At 36.8% G+C, this 21,584-nt stretch overlaps 1 protein-coding gene across 1 annotated transcript; it reads left to right on the top strand.

Annotated features, from left to right (window-relative positions):
• Positions 1-4,626: 4,626 nt before the first annotated feature.
• LOC140153307 (uncharacterized) lies at positions 4,627-9,148 on the top strand. Its single transcript, XM_072176032.1, has 2 exons — positions 4,627-6,098; positions 7,751-9,148. The coding sequence occupies exons 1-2, from the start codon at positions 4,776-4,778 to the stop codon at positions 7,976-7,978; spliced, it is 1,551 nt and encodes a 516-aa protein (XP_072032133.1). The 5' UTR covers positions 4,627-4,775; the 3' UTR covers positions 7,979-9,148.
• The last annotated feature ends 12,436 nt before the right edge of the window (positions 9,149-21,584 follow it).

Here is a 21,584-nt window from a genome sequence, read left to right as displayed (position 1 = left end):
AGAGAGACATGAAATGATACTTTGGATACGTATTTCAGAACAATATATTTAAGCAGACGAACACTGTTTTGACAAACGATGTTTCTAATGCCCCAGTGAATATGTGTGAGTATAGTTTGCAAATCACAACATAATCTTCATTCCGGTATCACGAATAAGACCGAGTTAATTAAGGACAGTTTACAGTGTAGTGTAATGTAAAGTTCATGTTCAGAAGGGCTTAGTAAATGTACCCGTGGGCGTAAAAAACGAGAACACATTTTAACGATTCACTATTACATGATTATTAGGTGTTATTACGTTTTTGGTTATATTTGATATGTGATTGTATCATCATGCAGCAATTCATGTAAACTAAACAAGGAAGGACACATCCTAAGCCCCCAAATGTCTTAAACGCGAATCATTTTAGAATAATACAATACAATGAGTATATATTGGTGATCGATTAATATCACAATTTTGTCCAAAATCAAATCAAGGGCGCTCACATTGTCACAATAAAGCCATTTTCATCTCGATCATGGGCAAAAATAGTGTCAAATTCAAAATACGCGCGCACATCGTCCCAATAAAACCTTTTTTGAAGCTTGAAGACATATACAGTCTCTCTAAAAACAAAAATTGCAAGTTGCAACAGCAATTTTTTTTGCAGCTGTGCCCCTGAAATTGTATCCCCCCCCCGACCAAGAAAGCTGGATACGCCCCTGTATCCAATATTGCATCTTGGGCTGCTAAGATTGTATCTTGGACGTCTAAGATTGCATCTTGGACGTCCAAGGTTAAACGCATAATTTTAGGCGTCTTTTGATGCTATCGGCCATCCACTCATACTTTATTAATCTGTACGCACAGACTACTAATCTGTTCGCATATATTTATGAATTTGTTTTTCCTTTAGAATTGCCTACTGGTTTGTTTGCCTTACTTACTGAACATATTGAGAATTGTGTGTCAACAGTAATTGGATCTAGTAATGTCAGCCTTATACTTTAGGCGAGCTGTGGCTTGCACCAAAGGCTGATATTTTCTTTTGAACTCCGTATGCACCGTTACGATTTGTGGTCTTATACCTCATCGAAAGTTCACCTCATCGACCATATATAGAACCAGCAGACGTAGCGATTGAATTGTAATCGATTTGGGGAAGAAATTAAGGAGTGTTGTCGCTAAAGACAGTAATGCAAATGTATGCAAGCTGTTAAAATCATCCACTGTCACTGTCTGTACTTGTGTGTATAACAGGTAACTGAAAACCGTTTTGTCATAGTTCTTTCCGTATCAAGCTAGGTCACGCCAGAGTTTGACTCGTGTCGAGAATGTTCAGTCATTGTTAAGCCCGATCACAACCAAAAAACAGGATCCTAAATTAAATCGTACTGATTACCATCCTTAATTATCGATTCCTTCTCTAAATAGAAGCCAGCAACTAATGTTACAATCTTATAATCAAAGTTCTTCTAAAATTACAGTCACTCTTACAGAATAGGGCCTATACATTTTAAAATTAAAATTATCATCCAAAATCCAGATCTGCTGTTTGTGTAGGCCTTCAACATTATTTAGTTTTGCAAGAATTCTGCGAAAGGTTTGATTCAGAATTGCAATTACTGGACCACAGATTATTCATATCTTTAACTGTGGAAAATTCAAAATCCAGTGCTTTCAAAATAAGCAGCATAGAGTAGCATTCCATGAAATCCCATATTCATCCATAGCTTCATAAAAAATAATATTGATTATTATACTTGGGCTTAGTGAAGCCTAGACCACATAATTAGGCCTATATAGGTTCCCATGTAGATTTCCTTGACTCTTCGGAATTTTCCTATAATGCAATCATGCTCTGCGAGTCTGCGTACTGCGTAGTGTGTTTGCCTGTTAATACCTATGTACTGCATAATGTCTATAGCCTATAGTGTGCACTATTGGAAGGAAGCCAAAGAACGGTTAACGGAAGTTACCAAATTGTAACTTCCGCTAACCTATGAGTATGAGCCAGGCGGCGGATGACATGATCGAGCCGGCAACTTGTGAAACCGCCCGGCCGTATGGCATTTTCCAATATACTCGGTTAGTTTTGCGGGGTTCATTATCGAACCCCAACGGTTTTAGCTGGTATTTATATTATTTATCAACATAGGCCTATTTGTTTGTGATATTTCAAGCGTTTTAAAATTTCAAAATAATCCCATTCAATTACACGGTTGACGATGAAAATTTACTGAATTTAGAGAATGCAATGCGGCCACCACCTGAGTATGAGCAGTATAAAGAACACAAAAAAGACATGTGTATTTTCTATACTTTTTAGTCAAACAAGTAATTTACTATCTTGGTCCCAAATAGAAATGCATGTAGTATAAAAAGGGAAATAACTTCTTAATTATTCAAGCACGACATTTAAAGGTAAAGCCATAAATGTACGATCTTATAATATGAAATTGATTTTTGTGCTATATTTACACCAACTTACACCTAAATGGATTCATAGAACTCCATGTTAAACAGCCGAAATAAACAACACAGTTTCTTTTTCTTTACCTCGTTATTTCTGCTTAAAATGGACAGAAACCATTCCTGACAGTTATGACAAACATTATTTTTTTGGTAAAGAATAACAAATTAAAAGGAAATCGTACATTTTTGCTTAAAACGAGGCAAGAAATCTAAAGCATAAATTTGTTGTAAAAAACACGTTTTGGGCAACTTATTGTTTGTGACAACATACAAAAAAAACCAGGATTGTCCGGGTAGTGAACACCACGAATAATAAATATTCATGGGAAACACTTTTTCTTTCATTTTCAGCCAATTTTACAAAGTTTGGTTACAATTAGATGTGAACTGTTCATGTGAGACCAGATATTGTATTTTCAGTCTATTTACAAATTGACCTGAAATAACCTTTGACCTCAGCAAATGACCTTTGAACACCACCCATAGATGAAGGTTAACATAGTGCAGTGCGGATTTGAACTGTTCATATGAGACCAAATTGTTGACGGGCACCCCCCCCCACACACACACACACCCCCCACCCACCCTCTAACAATTACTATTTCAATAATTGGATTTATGGTTTTCATTGATCTTCAGACTCCATTCTACGGGAGAGTTTTTTTAAATAATTTTTTTTGATATCGCCCTTATTTGTTGAAATATTAATTTGTACGGAAAATTGACATTTTAATTTCAGAAACGCAAGTTTTCACAAAAAGATGCATACAATTAGGCGGTGTATGGCCTATTAGCAATTAATTGAGTAGGCCATCTACTGCTACATAAAATCATCGATGTCACATTATTGAAATACAGCTACAGTTTCAAATAATACTGCTAGCATAGGTAATTGCTGGTAGTTTTCAGCAGTCTAATTAAGATACGGTATCACTGTTTTTGGCACTGCTAAGGCAGTGTCCCGTGTATAACGTACCTGAATGTATTATTCAGTCCACGGTGGAGACACTTTTACATTGACATTAGAAATTACCATACGAATATGCTCCCCCGGAAAATGCCCTGTTTTTGGACCGCGCAGCTCTAAACCACACCTGAATTTACCAAAAACAGATCTCTGAAATTCTTCACATTTCAAACTTTTTGTAGGCGATTTTTAACCAGAAAGCCAAGAAATATCCTTGATTATAGGCCTACCCCCTAATACAATAACGTCCTGTTTAATTTTACCATTGCAGAGGCAGATTGAATATCAATATGCGAACATGGCTGTGTCATCTTCAACTTCATGTCATTTTGAGTGGAACCTAGCCCCAGACGGATCCAAAGATATTAAATCAGTCGTAGACACTGTAAATACCAAATTGAAATATGAACCCGGATTTATGACTATTCCAGTATTACTTTTTCGAGCATTTCTTTATATGTCTGATTATTCGCGCCCAAAGAATCCAACAGAGGCAAACAAATCATTGGATGATGCAGAAAACAAGATTGGAAACCTTGGCAACGCAGCGGCACAAATCGGTTATCGCATGGTTCACCAATCCTTAGCCTCAGTTATACGAGGCAAATTGATGCATGACGCTGACAAAGTGAAAATATATATGCAAGAGGTGAGCAGATTACAACAGCAGAGCACACCAGAATCTGATGCATACATTGATGTCACCAGAGCGTTCGCACTTGCACGACTAGGCCCATCAAGATTAGATGAGTGTGTCAACTATTTTGAGAGAGCTGCAGATGCATGTAAAGACAAAAACGATAAAATCGAGTTGCTTGTGTTTTGTGGCATGATGTACGGCCGATCTGCACGATTCAAGGAAGGCATCCCCAAAGATGAAACTGAATATACCAAACTAGAAAGAGAAATGTACAGAAAGGCTTTACAGCTTAACGCTGACCATGTTCTCGCAAATCTCTTTTACGGCGAGGTTCTGTTTCATGAAGACAAGCAAGATGAAGCAACAGAATATGTTGAGCAGGCCTTGAAATTAGGACCAAAAAATATAAAGGTTCTCGATCATGCGATTAGATTTTACCGCAAGCGCAATCAGTTGACGAAGGCGTATAACTGTGTTCAAGCTGCCTTGAAAATACAAGACAACGAATTTGACCCAATGTTATATCACCAGTCATCACTGATACATTTAGGTAAATATAGCGAAATCAGAAAAGGGAAAACGAGAAAAAGAAGTCAGTGTGACAAGAAATCAAAAGAACTACTATTAGCTCTGGAGGCAATAAATACCGCTATAAATCTGGACGATTCAGTTGTATTTCGCACAGATCGGGCTTCGATATACGAAAAAATGGCCAAGATAGAATACACGAAAAAAGCAATGAGTAAAAAGTACATGGATAACGCGAGAAAAGACTACGAGACGACAATAACCCGGATTCACGATGATATGCCTCAAACCAGTGTGAAACTTTTTGTCAATTATGGTCTATTTCTGCTCAGATATGATACAAATAAACATGGCAAAGAGGCGATGAATCGTCTTAAGCAAGGGATTAAAATAGCCGTTACAAAATGTACTGTGACGAATGGCGACAATGTAGCTCGCTTTCAGGGGAACGTAGAGTGGGAGTGCAAAAGGGCAATAACAACCTTCGAAAAATACAACTTGGATCAGCTGAAAAAGGATGGGGAAGATTCGATTGCTCTGAAGAGCCTTGGGTGGCTGGTTCACTTTGTGGGTGATATGGAGAAAGTAGCATTACGCTCACGAAAATCAGCCCTGGAGTACTATGACAAAGCATTAAAGACTTGCCAAGAACATGATGAAGAAAGGAAACATGAAATCCTTCAAGGATTGATTGATTGTCATCTGAAGCGCGGACAAGAACCCGACTTCAACATGGCAGAAGTCTACGTCGGAAAACTACGCGAAATAAACACCGAAGAAGGGCGGATTAAAACAGCTGATTGGAAGCTTGCCGAAGGTCGGGCTTTGGTAAATAAGCAGCTTCAGCATCGCGCTAGGTCTCTATTCTTAGCGGCAGTAGATGTTGGGAGTTTCGAAGCATGTCTAACTCTGGGAGCTTCATTGGACCCGTCAGTGGCAGGTCCCTACCCTGTTCCGGCAGACTGGGGATGGGACAAAGTTTCAAATTGGCGATTTCGTAAAGACTGCGCCAGGATAATTCATTGCCTAGAGGATCCCGATGGTGTTTTGTCCAGGACACGTACAATTGCGGGGTTGTCTCGTCACGATGACACAGAGGACAAGAAGCATATAGACCGTGCTGCTAAAGAAGATACAATCAAGATGGTAAACATTGCCATGAAATTAGAGGATAAACACTTTAGAGGAACAAGGTCGACTCATTTTGACCTTGAAAGGTCGTTGCTGAACAAGTCACCTGTTGAGAATGACGTCATCGACCAATGCAAAAGAGTTATTACATCTGCCAGGAATATGTTGGATCACGCAGTTATGAAATTTGGAGAGAAACACTACTCAGTCACACCGGAAGGTACCAAGAAAGGGGCTTGGAAGTATCCGTATATCAACCAAGGGCACTCACAACCATCTGTCGAAGCAGAGCTTCACCACAGACTGGAAAACAAAAGCAAATGGAAGGACTTCAAGACAAAATTCCCAAATTTGCACCTCTTCCTAGTTAAGGTAATGACCATGTCTGTATATATGTGAGCCCGGTACGCTGGAAGATACCGGTGGGAGGGGGAGTGGTCTTGGGGCAAAGCTACACTACTACCATAGGTAGTCGACATTATGGGTTACACAATAATGCGCGAGAGCAATTGAACCGGTATTGAGCTTTTGTACAGAGTCAAATTTCAAATGTTAAATACCATATACCAATGTACTCATCCAGTCTTAAGGATTCCGAAAATAAAATAATAAATAATAAATTTTGGATTTATAAAGCGCCTTTCTCCAGATCTTAGAGGACTCAAAGCGCTGTAATTTCGCTGCAATGGTGAATCATCACAATCAGATCGCATCAACTAGGTTGCTGCCGAACGGCGCACACCTATCCGCATTTAGATTGTAACATCCACCAATTATCTGTGCAGCTCCCCAAATTCCACTGGGTGAAGGAAGTTTTTGATAACCAAACAACTAATCAGCGATTTTTGCGATACAGGAGGAAACCGGAGATCCCGGAGAAAACCTGCGAGAGCGAGCATGGAATCGGGATAAACCAAGTGCACATGAGTCCTTGGGCCGCGCAGGGGCTTGAACCTGGGACCTCAGTGGTGCAAAGCGAGGGAATTACCGCTGCGCTAACTCGCCCTCCAACTATACAAAATGTACAGTTTGTTCTATCTAGGATGTCACATTTTTAGCCTTATGAGGGGGGTCATAAATATCAAAGTACTACAATTTTGTCAAAAGGGGTGAAAAAATGTTCGTTTTGATATTACAATTCAAATAAAGATAGTATTGCACAATCTAGGATTTTCGTTACCTACTAAATTCATCAAAATAGGTCAAAGCCTTAATGGTACTTGACCTTTTGTTGCCTAGGTAACATTCAGAAAATGTGTAAAGTTCGATGACCTTTTCCCTCCTAAAGCTACTCTCATTCAATTGCTATCATGCATTTTTGTGTACCACATACTGTCAATTATCTCTGCCAGCTTTGCCTCCCCAAATGCTACCTACTTTCTCATTTGAGGGGTTCGGGTCCATATAAAATAAGTATCTTTATAGTCCGACGTTTTTGTGTGCGTCATTTCCGACTATCCGTTGTGACAGACGTTGCGTATTCTATTCTCTGCTGCAATTCATAGGATTAGTATTTGGTGTTTTGATCTTCTACACATATAATTGTTGTTGTGAAATGCTTGTAGCGTTAAAACATTTCGGGAAATGAGCGCTGCCTTTGTCGTTATAAGATAACAGCCGCTAAACTTCAACCGATATAAAATAAAATAAATAAATAAATAAATAAATAAATAAATAAATAAATAAATAAATAAATAAATAAATAAATAAATAAATAAATAAATAAATAAATAAATAAATAAATAAATAAATAAATAAATAAATATCGGCATTTTTATAGCGCCTTTTCACTTTGTATTGCAATGCCATAATTGTCACAACATGTGGCTATTTGTCACAAGTCATGCACTTGCCATTGATGTTCAGTGGAATAGAAGCAAACCTCTTGTGAGAGCTCCTGTGTCGGTGAACACTAAATGCTTAAGGTCATGAGTAAAATTTTAGATTGAATAACTTTAAAAAACTCCTTCAGCTAATCTCATTAATAACTATCATACACGTATTTTTATTTCACCAACATGCAGGTGCAGCCGGCAACTAACCCAGCAACGTACAAGTGGGTGTCAGCTATGGCAAATTTGACCAATGTGGATAAGCACAAAGAGTTTGTGGAACGACTAGACCCGGAATTGGAAATAGGCAAACATCCTGACGGCACTAAGATCACCGAGAAATTCAATTTGGTAAAATTAGCGCGAAGTGCAAGCGAAGGCGTTGAAGAAATTGTCAACGAGTTTTATAAATATGTGTAACTTTGAGTAAAATAATTGAAATCAACATCAAGCAGTCAAGTTATTGGCAAATGTTGTTTTACTATCCAATAATTTACTCACGTTTTAGACGTTTTCATCTTACGATCGGAATTAAGACAGTAGTAAAGGCGGCTCTAGGGCCTACTTAATATTCATCTGGCACCGATCAGGAAGTTCAAGTTGCTGACAAGCTTGCAGATTTGGTCAGTTCTCTATGTAACAAACTTGATACATCTTAGACTGCATGGAACCATATGTGCTGCTGAGATTCTTGAGTCGTAAGTTCGACGCTTTCATCCTTCTAGCATCTGCTACAATCACGGACTCACCAACCAAGTTTTTTATACATGATCCTGTATCTACCTCTTTGCCGAAGGAATTCCTGGACGTTGTTCATCCTAAAATTGTTCAGAATGTTAATTTTTCTCTTTCCACTGGTTATGTTCGTCCATCGCTTATGTATCCCATTGTAGCTCCTAACTTGAAGAAAACAAATCTCTGAACTGCTCGGAACTACTGAGCAGAGTGTCCAATCTACATGTACCATTTACTAGCAAAGTCTATCCAGCTGCATGAATATTTAGGTGAAAATGACCTTAAGAGAAACATCCAGTCAGCTTATAGAAAAACTGCTACACTGAAACTGCCCTCGGGTACAAAATGATATGTTACGTGCAATTGATAATAAGAGAGAGGTGGTCGGTCATTGGGCTGCTGAGTTATCTATATAGCGAAGCTCACAACATCAAGGGCATGGAACTTTACACTATTATGTGATCACATACTCTGAAACATGCATAGTCGATGTTGCCAACAAACTAATGCTCAACAATACTAAGACAGAGCTTATTCATATCGCATCTCATTCCGGAAGACCGTGCCAATTTCATCTATATCGGCGCGGAGGTGAATACTATTTCCATAGTAGTGCGTGATCTTGGAGTTGTGTTCGACGATCATATTATGTTGATGACATCCCATTTTAGCAATGCGAGTCGTGTTGCTACCAATTCTCTGTTGACTATTGGAAAACTTTCTCGACAAAGCTACCACTGAGTGAGTCGTCCATGCATTCATCTCATCGCGACTTGATTGGTGCACTAACTTATTATGGTTTACCTGTGAGTGCGGTAAGCGTCTTATTGTTGGTGTTTAGAAGTCAGACAGTGTAAAACTTTGTAGTTGCCACTGGCTTCCAACCTGGATGCAGATTCTGTTTTAGATTGTCTTCTTAGTCTACAAATCATTGATTTGATTTGCATCTGCATATATTGATGAGCTGATTAAAGATTAAGTTTTGATCCAAACACAAGAATGTTATTCCTACGTCTCGGAATTTTCAGATGGTTACTCCATCTTTCATCAGCTAAACTGATCAAAAGGTCAATATCTTAGACAGAAACCACACGTGGTTTGAACGAGGTGTCAAGGGAACGGTGCAAATCAAAGGCACCAGCCATCTATCAACAAAGACGGAGGAGGATCAGACTTCCAGGAGTCTACGATACTGTGATTAAGTCTAAGGTCAAAAAGGACACGACCTGATGATCAATTAACATCACAGTCTCAGTCTCGCTGATGAAAGATGGAAAAAATTTCGCGAGTAATAAGAACAACATTCTTAATATGTTTGGATCAAATGTTTTAATCATTCAATATACCAACACAGATGAACTTTCATGAATATTGATGAACTGTTGATACCTTATATCCCGTCCCGCATATATTCCTTCTGGAATTTATGCAAATGTTCTCATTTGTCACGGTATCTTGGTAGCGCTTCAAAGGGACATACTTACAATTTCCTCCTTGAAATGTCGCTCGCTACGCCATTGGATAGTTGCATCCAGATGCTGAACAGGCTTCGATGACTAGCAGCAGTTTAATTGAATAAGAAAGGTTATATAATTACCTGGCGAGGGGTTTTTGACAAGTTTACAATGATTCGAAATGAAGTGTCAAAAGTCTGGAGGACACACGTTTTATAATATACCTGACTTGACTATTTACAAACAACACGATTTTCAGTGAGCTATTACTGCAGCGGTTTAGTGTCAGGAACGTACCGGGCCACCGAGCCGAGGGGGCAAAATTTATTTACCGGGACAAATGCGCTCGAATATGATGTGTAATTTTAACGCTAAAATGGGTCAAAATTAAGACAAACCGATCGAAACGAAGATGTACATTACAACTTTTGGTCAATTTTGTCCCAGTATTTGAAGCCAGCGGGTGACAACTTACACCACTTATTAAGTGTACAAGTAAATATTACACAAATTACACAAATTTGAGTCTTATTCAAAAGAGAATCCCTTTTTACATCAAAGCTTATCATTGATTGAAATGGATTCTTGGCCGGACTTATTTTGTGCTTGATATCACACGAAGCGACAGATCGCAAGTAAAATTGAACCTGACATGAAACATGCATTTAAGGTATCTAAAATTGGATGTGATTGTATCTGTACTGCAGCTGAGAATAATCCTTATCAAATAAAGAAAACCAGGGAAGAATTATCACTTAGGAAAGGTATCTAACGCAACAAGCAGGCCCGCTATCAGGGGGCCAGAGGAGGGATTCCCGTCCAAATTTTGATTTTTTTTTTCAAAATCCGCCCAGTCCACTTTTTAAAATCAGCCCCCCCCCCCAATAAATCCCATACGGGTCTGGCAACAAGACCTCGCGTTTTCTCTTTGAGTATTGTCTCCTAGCGCTTAATATGTTATATAGTTGCTATAAATACAACGCAGAAGATTGTAGCCAAATTTTCCAAGCCATCTATTTTAGTCACTGTTCTATAATCTAAATGAAAAAATGTCTTGGTTATTTTCCCACTCAACTAACCATGTCCTCGGCAGACCGGTCCTATTAGCAATCGTGCGTCTTAATCTTACAAATGCACGTGAATGTTCATCGCAATATAATACATGCAATTATGTTCAACTGAAACACAAACTATTGCAATTAGATTCGTTATTTCACAGGATACGTTTCATAATATAAAATTATTATTAATAATCTTAGTCAGCATTTTATGCTCTATTCATTATGTTGACGGGAGCATAACTTTCGCCGCTCTGACAGAACATGACACTGGGCCAATTAACATGAATGTATTTATAGAAATATTCCAGTGCACGAGGAGCAATACAAAGCTAAATCCTTTTGTGTATCTTCATTGCAAAAGGGATTTTTAATATGTCTGAAAGCTCTTATACCTGCTATTATATCCCTGGATAAGAAATTTAATTACACATTAATTTGCTGTCTCACTTAAAATTAACCCGCATAGTTTTCCCAGTCATGCCAAAGTCCTGGCCAAATCCCGGCCACAGGTCTAGCTTTCGTGGGATTCGGCTTTCATCCATTCCCAAAGGATACCCAAAGGATTTAAGGCGGCGGCTTCTGATCTGGGCTTCTGATGATGATGGTTCGTTAGCCATACTTTCAGACATCTACAACTATGATAATTCTTTGATCAAAAGCAAAGGGTTTGAGCCAGATTGGTAAATCGGCTAGATTCATATTGTCAAAATTACTGTCGTATACTTAAAACTAAAGCTATTACATCAAAAAAATTACCACACAAAAATGTTACCCTTGTCTGTTCACAAATTCCAAAAGCCAGATGTCAAAGTCTTTTATCATGTTTTTCATTCGTGTACGTTTTATTTCGTTCTCAAAGGGAACATTAATGCTAAGTGCATAGTGTATACATTTCTCGATTCTTGGAAATTCAAATTATTTATGCAAATATTTGGCACACCAAACCTACCATTGACGCAACCAATTCAAGCTTTTAAAGCTGTTTAAAAGAGTTATCATAACACTTAGAACTCTATAATAAATACACGACTATGCTGTTTACACCTCTATAATGCTCCCATAAGGCACTGTCACTAAAAACTCGTGTTCCAAATTCATGTTTTGTATATTCTCAGGAATTTTGCCCTAAGGCTGTCAATATAACATTAGCAAGGAAAATTTACCCCAGGTGGGATGAAAATTTAATCTTCATTTTCGAATGTGATACATTCAAGAAAAACTAGAATAAATATAAATCTATGAATTAGTATTGGGCATGCCAAGCGGATATTCTTAATTTTGTCTTCTATTAAGAAACTGTTTTTTGTTCCTACATTTCCATTTATTACTATTGAATATTATCCTTTGTTTTTCATTAAAAATATATTTTTATCTTCGTTCCTTATCAGAACGTCAGCCAATCAAGTTATCCAAACTGAGATAAGTAAACGTAGCAAAAGGAAATCGTTGTAGTAATTTGAAGTTTAACTATTATGATATTGTATTGTGATTGACTACATATAAAATAATATTGAATAATATATTAAACAGTGTGTTTGCGTGTTTGGTATTGTGTGAACTCGGAAGCCGGTGATTTGTGAATGGGTCGTTTTAGTGACCGTATAAACAACTGTACAAACTGTAAGATGTTGACGTATCTCACAAAATGTAAAATACTGTAGCAATTGGTATAGGTTTCATAACATTAACTTAATAATAGCATCGACCAGGCTACTTTTAATTGGTACTGCACTAGAATATACTTGTAGCGCCCAAGGTACGCTAAGCAAACCGGGTTTTAGGGAGTCCATAAAGATTGAGAAAAGACGTACAAAAGAAACAATATCAGCTAATATCGACGGTATATACTTTCAAAATGTCTGACGAATTCAAAATGACCTCTTGACATGCTTAAAAAATATACATACCTCTTCTGGTTCTTTGGTGTTTCATTTTGGACTGTATTATGACCCCGATTATGACAGACAAGGTTTTATGATGTACGTTGACACCCCGGTTTGACACATTTGTCGAATATTGTGAAATTCGTAAGGTTCCCAGCTCTATTTATTCGTGTTTATACTTCTTCAAACACTTGCAGTGTTATAATGTAGGCAATAGAGGCACCATTGCTGATATAGTTTAATTGAGTGAGTTAGGTTAATTAACTGTTGGTGGCATTTTGACAAGTTATTTCGAAGCGAAGTGTCAAAAGTCCTGTGAGACACATTTTATACGTACGTACATGACTTTAAGCCTCACTCGATTCTCTAGTGTCCTAGTAAATGCAAAAGTAAGTTAGACACATTTAGCTCATTCTTTTTATAAGGTTACTGCATAATTCCAAAGTGGATTTTTCCACATCAAAGCGTGCCATTAATCTAAATGGTCTATTCGTTGCTCGTCATCACACGAAAGTAAAATTACGCCTGACATAAAACATGCATTCAATGTATCTAAGCTGCGAATCTATTATGTTGGATGTCTGTCCATGTTTAGGGAATGTACAAATTGAATGTGATTGGGCTACAGCTGAGAATATCTACAATCGTAATCAAATAAAGAATACTGTGGTAGAATTATCCCTTTGGAAATGTCTGTGGTCGTAACGAGACCGCGAGTGTTTCTCATTTCATATTTTCTCCCAGATCGACAACTCATAAGACATCTAACCAAATCTTAGTTTTCCAAGTAATTATCCCGCACCGAGAATCAATTTTGGTAAATGTTCATAATCTAATATACGTTTGGTATATTATCAGTAATAAACCAACCACGTCCTTTAGCCGATCGGTTGGATTTTTCTATGATGCGGTTTCTACCGTTAAAACACTCACAGGCAATATACGAGAATGGTACAATAAAAAGTATTAAACAAAGATTTGTTATTTCGTTGATTACGTTTGAATATAAAATAATAAATATATATTTCATAAATAGATTTAAAAAACCCGTCTGATTGGTTACTGCACCGACAGCGTCTTGTCGCTTAAACTCGGGACATGTATTGTGTATCAATGGGCGATCATAAAGGGCACGTGTAAGAGCCTGTAAGCGACTGCATCAAAATGTCTCCCTTTTATTTGTCAAGTGGATTATTAGTAACACTTCAAGACAAAAGACTCTACCTTAGAAGTTTCGTTTGTATGATTGAACTCGCTTTTCTTCTCAACAAGGATTATGTCGGGACCCAGCGCTAATCCCCTTATCATATTATTTTGAAACTAGTTATAAGTTTCAATTAATATTCTTACGATAGTTATATAATCCTCTAGACGTTGAAGTTTGTGCTTCAGAACCGCATTTTGCACACTCTCCAATAAGTACCGAAATCCTTCACATTAATGAATTATGACGTCATTATGTGTGTTCGCCCCCGCAATTCACAAATTGGGAAATTACAAAACCTACAGGATGTATCAAAATGATTGGTACACAACAATTTTGATATTTATTGAACAGCCTGCATCTTCCAAATCTAACAATGGATACTTTTGAAATGTCCAGAATATATAGTTTATGACTTGTCACATAATTTATCTATAAATTATGTGGATCATGTCTTGAATTTTAATGTGTCAGACTCATCCATTAGCAATGGAAACTAATGGGTACCAATCATTTTGATACAGCTTGTATAACCAAAATTTATATGTGGCTCCAAACACTTTACAAAAATGCGACTTTCACCGGCATTTGGGACAAATATGAATGGAGGTCACAATTCTAATCTAAATATCACATTTGTACTCAATATCACTCAAAATATTTGTGTAAGAGCAACCATAACAATCGCTATGCCTAAACAGCAACCCTCCTCTGCCCTCTAGGTTTGATCGACCACCATACTCCGGTAAAGTTTTCTCTCACGGTCACAGCGGAAACGTATGGTCTTAAAAAGATAAAGGGTAAAGGAGTCGAACCTGCATTTTTACAGGACGAAGTGCAACGCTGTTTCGTTAGCGATTAGACCAGGTTCCACCGTGAAATGTTGCTGTGGGGAATCGCCACGCCCCCTCCATAGCGAGTATGTTACCTTCCCAGCATTTAAGAATGCTGGTACCCATTTATAAACCTGGGTAGAAAGGCTTAATCGAGAGAAAGTGCCTTATACTCAAGGGCACAACACAATGGCGTCGCCGGGGCAAGAACACGCAACCTTACGATTAGAACAATTATTTATTTGATAATTTTGATCATTTTAGTACGTACATCAGGACAATTATATGTTAGTAAGATTAATGTAAAAAGCGTGGATAATGTCATATAAACTTCATTTAGTTTCCTTCCCCCTTTCTTGGATATAAAGAATTTGCATCATATTTGAGGAACTGTTGGAGCGTTCAATGGTCAGTTAGCTGCTTTTGGATAATACACTTATTTTCAGTCTAGTGTCCATATTATATAAACTTTAAATAAACTTTAGTTTGTAGATTGATGCCTTTTTCGACTTATGCAAATTTGCTCAGTACAAATCAATATAAACCTGTTACTTGCTAGGAATTAGAACGATGCAGGAGGACTGGTAATTAATTGTTGCTCACGGACAGTCTCTACTGTCAACCAGAAATCGCTTACAATTATTCGCACGTGCATCTACACAATATCTCACAAAAAAGTCTCGAGACACAAGAGTTCGCCTAATATCATCAAACACGAGACGACGCTGTAAGAACATTACTTTCATTGGAATTGTGACACAATTCAAATGTAGAAATAGAGAGAGTATATAATTGAAATGAAACGGGCTTCTTGTTTTCGAGGATCCACCGTTGCACCTGAAGCATGCACTCAATGCCGTTGTATGACATGACTGATGTCTTTTAAAGATATTACGATTGCATTATTTAACCAACTTTCTGTTTTCACTCAGAGGTAACTGAACTTAAAGTGGGCAATTGGTAATGATATGTAGATGTACAGTATAGTATGAGGTAGATGTGTGCAGGGGGTATGCGGGTGGTTTGGTGTAATTTGGGTGGGTGTGTTTACGTTTGTAAATACATTTTGACCTTGATCGGAATTTTTACCACCTAAATAGTACACAATTGGTGGGAAAAATATTGGATTGTATTGTTGAGTATATAACAAAGGGCGATGTATGCCTGGATGTGACGTTTCCATGGTTTATCACAATAGAAGATTGAAAGAAGCACAGGTTGAAGGAGAAATCGAACTTGTTCCAAACAAGCTTTTAAGATTAACAGTCCGATGGCCGAATGTCTATCAGTCATGTAAAAGTACACAAAACCGTAGTAGCTTCAATGGATACATCCATCCCAAACGAACAAAAGAAACGAGTTGGTGGCAAATGGGTTTAAAATTCGTTTATAAAGGACATAAAGGACCGAAGAATGCGCTAGGGCACAACTGAAAGCACTTCTGATAAAAAAAAATTAGAAAGAACTGATTCCTAGTTAGCATATGGTTGTTTCTGCAGCCGTCTTAAAAAGTGATAGTGATATTCAGAATTTTTTAAACTTGCTGGACACAGCGACTTCGGGCAGACAGACCGATATAATAAGGACCGATTACCGTGTAGCATAATAATGTACCTACTCCGATGGACTAGTAATTTTACCCTTGGGCGATAAAACGAGAATACATTTCAACGATTTGTTATTACATGATTATTTTAATTTGTTATATTATGTAACTGTATCATCATGCAGCCATACATGTTTATTTCCAAACTACGCAATGAGTAGAACAACAAATCTTCAGCTCAAAAATATCTTATACATGAATCATTTTTGTATAAAGCAATGATCAATTAATACCAGCGTTTTATTCAATTTTCTAGCGCCTCTTGTAAATAAGAGTAAAGATTATCGGATTGGATATTAGGAGGTTATATTTTAATATCCTATGGAAACATTAGTCCCTTGTAATGAAGAGCTTGATTATAATAATTACACGTATTGTCTCATAAATTGGCCCGCTAAAGCAGCCATGATTAGACATGTTTATAAAATATAGTGTTGACATCTCACAAAAGTACATAAGTATGTATTAGTAAAGGACTACAGGAATTTGCTATATAGGTTTCATCAGATTAACCTACAATTTAGGGAAATCGACCACTCTGCTTTTTAATTGCTTCTGAACTAGAACGTGCTGGTGATGTACTAGGGGACGCTAAGCAAGCCAGATTTAGTCCATGGAGATTGTGAAAAGACTTGCCAAGAAACAATATCGACGCTGTATGTACTTTCGAAATGTCTGTTGAATTCAAATCTAAATTCACCAATTAAAGAAAGACATTATTGACAATTCGTCGAGTAATTACATTCCACTCCTTTAATAACATTAATATTCCTTCCGGTTCTCTGGTGTTTCATAATAGAGTGTATTATGACAGACAAGAGTTTACAAAGAACGTTGACATATTTGTCGAATTTTGTCAAACTAACACTCGTATGGTTCCTAGCACTATCTGATCGTGTTTGTATTCCCTTAACATTTGGGGTGTTACAGTTTTCTGTAATAAAAGCTCCGTTGATGATATACTTTAATTGATTGAGTTAGGTTGATTACCTGGTGGATGGTATTTTGACAATTACTTCGAAGTGAAGTGTCGAAGTCCGGTGAGACACACATTTTATACGTACATGACTCGTCTATTTTAAGCCTAACTCGAATTCTCCAGTGTGCTAATGCTGCATTAGCGTAATGTATTCCTGTTCCATATAAATGTAAAAGTAAGTTCGACACAATTAGCTCATACTTTTCTAAGTTTACCGCAGAATTCCAAAGTAGATTTTTTTTTCACGTCAAAGCGTGCCAATGATTGAAATTGACCCTTCGTTGCTTGAATTCAGACGAAGCGACAGACCACAAGTTAAATTATGCTTGACAAGAAACATGCATTCAATGTATCTTAACTATAAATCAATAATACATTAGATGCCTGTCCATATTAAGGGAATGTACAAATCGAATGTGATTGTACTACAGCTGAGAATATTTACAATTAGAATCAAATAAAGAATACTAGAAAGAATTTTCACTTTGAAAAGGCGTCTAGGTATATGGCGCAACGAGATCTTGAGTGTTTCTCTTCTCATATTTGTTTCTAGATATACTTGGAACCAAATCTTGTATTCCGAGTAATGATTCTGCTTGATTTATTTTTGGTAAATCTTCATAATCTAATACACAATACTTAGATAAAACCTTAACATACTGGACTCACAAAAAAGCCATCTCTACACGTCAAATGTTATCCTTGCCTCTTCACAAATTCTAAAAAACAAAACCGGTTTGCTGCAAAATCTAGTAATCACAATAATATCTTTCATTCATACACGCTTTATTTTGTTCCCGTTTTAGAGAGTCTACAAGTAATACAAAGTACACGGTGTATACTTTTCAAGGATTCTATGAAACTAAAATAATGTTTGTACAAATATTTGGCCCAACAAACCTACCGTTGACGCAACCAATTCAAGATTTATCAAGAACTCTCAAGAACATTTAGATTTTTATGATAACGATATGCACATCTTTACAATTATAGACATGCTCTCATGAAACACTGTCACGGAAAACTCGTGTTCCAAATACATGCTCTGTATATTCTCCGGAATTTTGCCCCAAGGCCGTCAATATGACATTAGCATGGAAAATCTGCCCCAGGTGGGATGAAAATTTAATCTTCATTTTCGAAGCTGATACATTCAAGAAAAACTAGAAGAAATATAAATCCATAGATTAGTATGTGCATACCAAGCGGATTTTCTTCATTTCTCTTTTATTAAGAACATGATTTTTGTTTCAGAAATTTGCATTGACTGCTATTGGATATTATTTTTGTATTTCATGAAAATGTATTTCAACTTCGTTTCTCAGAATTAACCTCCTGTTGGTTGGATATACTTTATCATACGACACCGTATGCATAAAGATTTTTTTCTGAGGCAGGAAATATATTACAATTGAGTATTAGGAAAAAAACGAGAATTGCCAGTAACCAATGTATAAATACCCCCAAATCAAACTAAAAGAAATAAATGTACGTAAATATGTCAATTATTAAGGTGTGTTGTTTGTGTTGGGTTAACTCACCATATACTTTAGACTATTTTAGCAGCCTATGATCTTAAAGGGTAAAACATTTACGTAAACCATTTCATGACTTTGGTTAATCGTGAATAAATGCAGGTAAGCCTTTACGAAATGTTCCGCGCTTTCCATCATGCGTCACAAAATACTCCTGTGAATCACAAAATGACTAATCCAGGAAGGGGGTACTTGATTTTGAATTGGGTATCGATGAGCGACTGGAATTCCGAAGGCACACATCAAGTATTATACAAAAAAAAAGATGAAAAAACAACAAAATACACCGTTGTTGATTGCTATATATTCTGAACTTCACAGCCCAAAGTAATACAATAACAAAAGCTCATAAAAAGCACCCGTTTTAATCTCCCATAGCAGGGGGAATTGACTTGACGCATTTCATTAATGCTACAACTTCTGTGACGTTTTAATCATCCAACGATAGCCCTTTGGACAGGGAAGCGAGCACATATCCGATTGTGTTAATGAAGCTATATACAAGCCTGTGCATAAACAAGGAAGTTTAGACGAAGGTCTAGTCGAAATCTGGTTCATAAATAGTAAAGCCGATAAAACACCTTATGTCCTTTGGAGTGTTGTTCGTATAAATATGATGCTTAACCATTGGGCAAGAAATGATGACCTTTGAGGCCATTCAAAGTAAGAAAAATCAGGGGTTAAGCCACCACTAATTGCAAGAGATCAATTGTATCACCATTAATTCATTTCAGAAACGCGTAATAAATAACTCATCAAAGGTCCCCGAAAATCTAAGTATTGGAACAGTGCCTAATCTGGATAAATCCAAAATGGCCGCTTATGCAGTGGGTGACATTTCAAAGTTGGTCAAAATCCTGTTAACAACCATATAAATTTTGACCTGTCTCCACCATACAGTTCTTGAGTTATAGGCAAACTGGTCAAAGATCAAATTTTGGATTCCACAGGTGTCCACAAATGAAAAAATATTCCAATAATTTTAATTATTGGAATATTTTTTTTAAAAATGCGAAAAGATGCATTGTTTTTTTATGTTTTGTTATATATGTAACATCATAAAATAGGTAAAGGTCAACAGGGTTCAATGGATCTTTTTGGCCATGTTACCAAGGCAACAAACCACCTGAGATATCAGTGGCGTGGCACACTGTTCTTTTTAAAAATGTTTTTGTAAGCGGAGCAATTTTTGCAATCTGAGACCATTTTGATCAAAAGCAGAGAATTTTTCAATTTGTGTCTCTTGTGGAATCAAACTTTTGACATTTGACCTTTCCTCCTATAACTCAAGAACTGTACATCGGAGATAGGGCAAGCTATACTTTTTATGAAACCTCATGACGAGAGAATACATTGGTATAATTTTTAATAAGATTTAACCAACTCTGAAATTTCATCCCATGCATAAGCGGCCATTTTGGATTTTATCAAATTATGTTCTGTTGCACTTAGTTGACTTTTAGGGACTTTTGATATAGTTTTTGGCTAAATACGAATAGAAATCTCTATTCTAATCTAAGTTCGATTTCAAAATCACTCAAAATAATGTTTGTAAGAGTATAATATATATTGCTGGGCCTCAACGATCCCATTACTCTTGAAGTTGGAATTACTACATTACCCCCCCCAATTGTTTTCGGTAAACTGAGAACAAAGTATGAGTTACGATTAGCCCAATTCTTTTTCAATTTCAGTTTTAGTGCATCGGGACTAGGGTTAAATAGCGAGGGTAATGTCACCTGTAATTTCATTCAGTTTCCTTCCCCATTCGAGGAAGGAAATTTTGCAGAACACTTGAGGCACAGTAGAAGCGCTGAACGGTCAATATGCTGGTGTTCAATGTTAGATATGCCAACTACAATCTGTAGAAAGTGTACATTTAGCGCGCAGAGCCAAAGATACTACTTACATGAAAATGTAGAATTCTTTGCAATTAATCAGCTTAGGTAGTGTTTACTGAAATGAAGACACCAGATATTGCCGCATTGAACATTGATGTTAAAACACTTATTTCTGTCCATTCTCTATTCAACTGCAAGTCTTTTGATCTTTGGTCGCTCACAGTTGTTTCCTCTAGATATCACAATACTTGAAGCTTTTGAATACTAACTCATAAGCAGAGGCACAGCTTCAAATCCAATCCAATCTCAATCCTGCTAGAGAGTTTGCGATCCCCATACGCCGCGATCGTTCGCCCGTCTTAACTATTCAAACTCGGGTTTGATTTAAATTTTCTTTGGGATCGGGAAAAAGAAAATCTATATTTAAATCTTATTATAAAGCAACAGTGAGGTGTAAAAAATTAACTTCATTCATACGTGCGCTTCATACGCGTGGATTGTCCACTGAAATAATTTTGAGAGCGGCCATGTGAAAAAGAAATTACGATTGACGGTTTTATGCATTCAAATTTTCAGAAAACACATTTCTAATCTTTTTTGTTATCAAAAAATAACATAAAAATATTAACAATATGAGCTAACACTTAGCTGATACTTTCAAGATCTTAAAAGATCTTGAATGATTAGACTACCAAGTCTTATAACTCTATGACTACAATTGTAAGAAAACTTGTACATCAAAACTTGTACATTGTAAAATGTAATATGTTTTTGGCAAAATTCACCTTTATTGTCAATTAGAACTAACTGAAATATTAGGATTTAGCTATGTTTCATTGGATTTGGAGTCAATATAATGTACACTCTAAATTAGAAAGACTTAAAATTTAAATCT

Source organism: Amphiura filiformis, chromosome 5 (assembly GCF_039555335.1).
Source record: "Amphiura filiformis chromosome 5, Afil_fr2py, whole genome shotgun sequence".
Taxonomy (NCBI): domain Eukaryota; kingdom Metazoa; phylum Echinodermata; class Ophiuroidea; order Amphilepidida; family Amphiuridae; genus Amphiura; species Amphiura filiformis.
This window is presented reverse-complemented; position numbering and strand designations above follow the sequence as displayed.

What these genes read in the sequence shown, in the direction of transcription:
- LOC140153307 (XM_072176032.1), top strand. Translation starts at nt 4,776, where the DNA reads ATGGCCAAGATAGAATACACGAAAAAAGCAATGAGTAAAAAGTACATG. An exon ending in TGCACCTCTTCCTAGTTAAG is followed by an intron (nt 6,099 to 7,750) that starts GTAATGACCATG and finishes ACCAACATGCAG; the next exon opens with GTGCAGCCGGCAACTAACCC.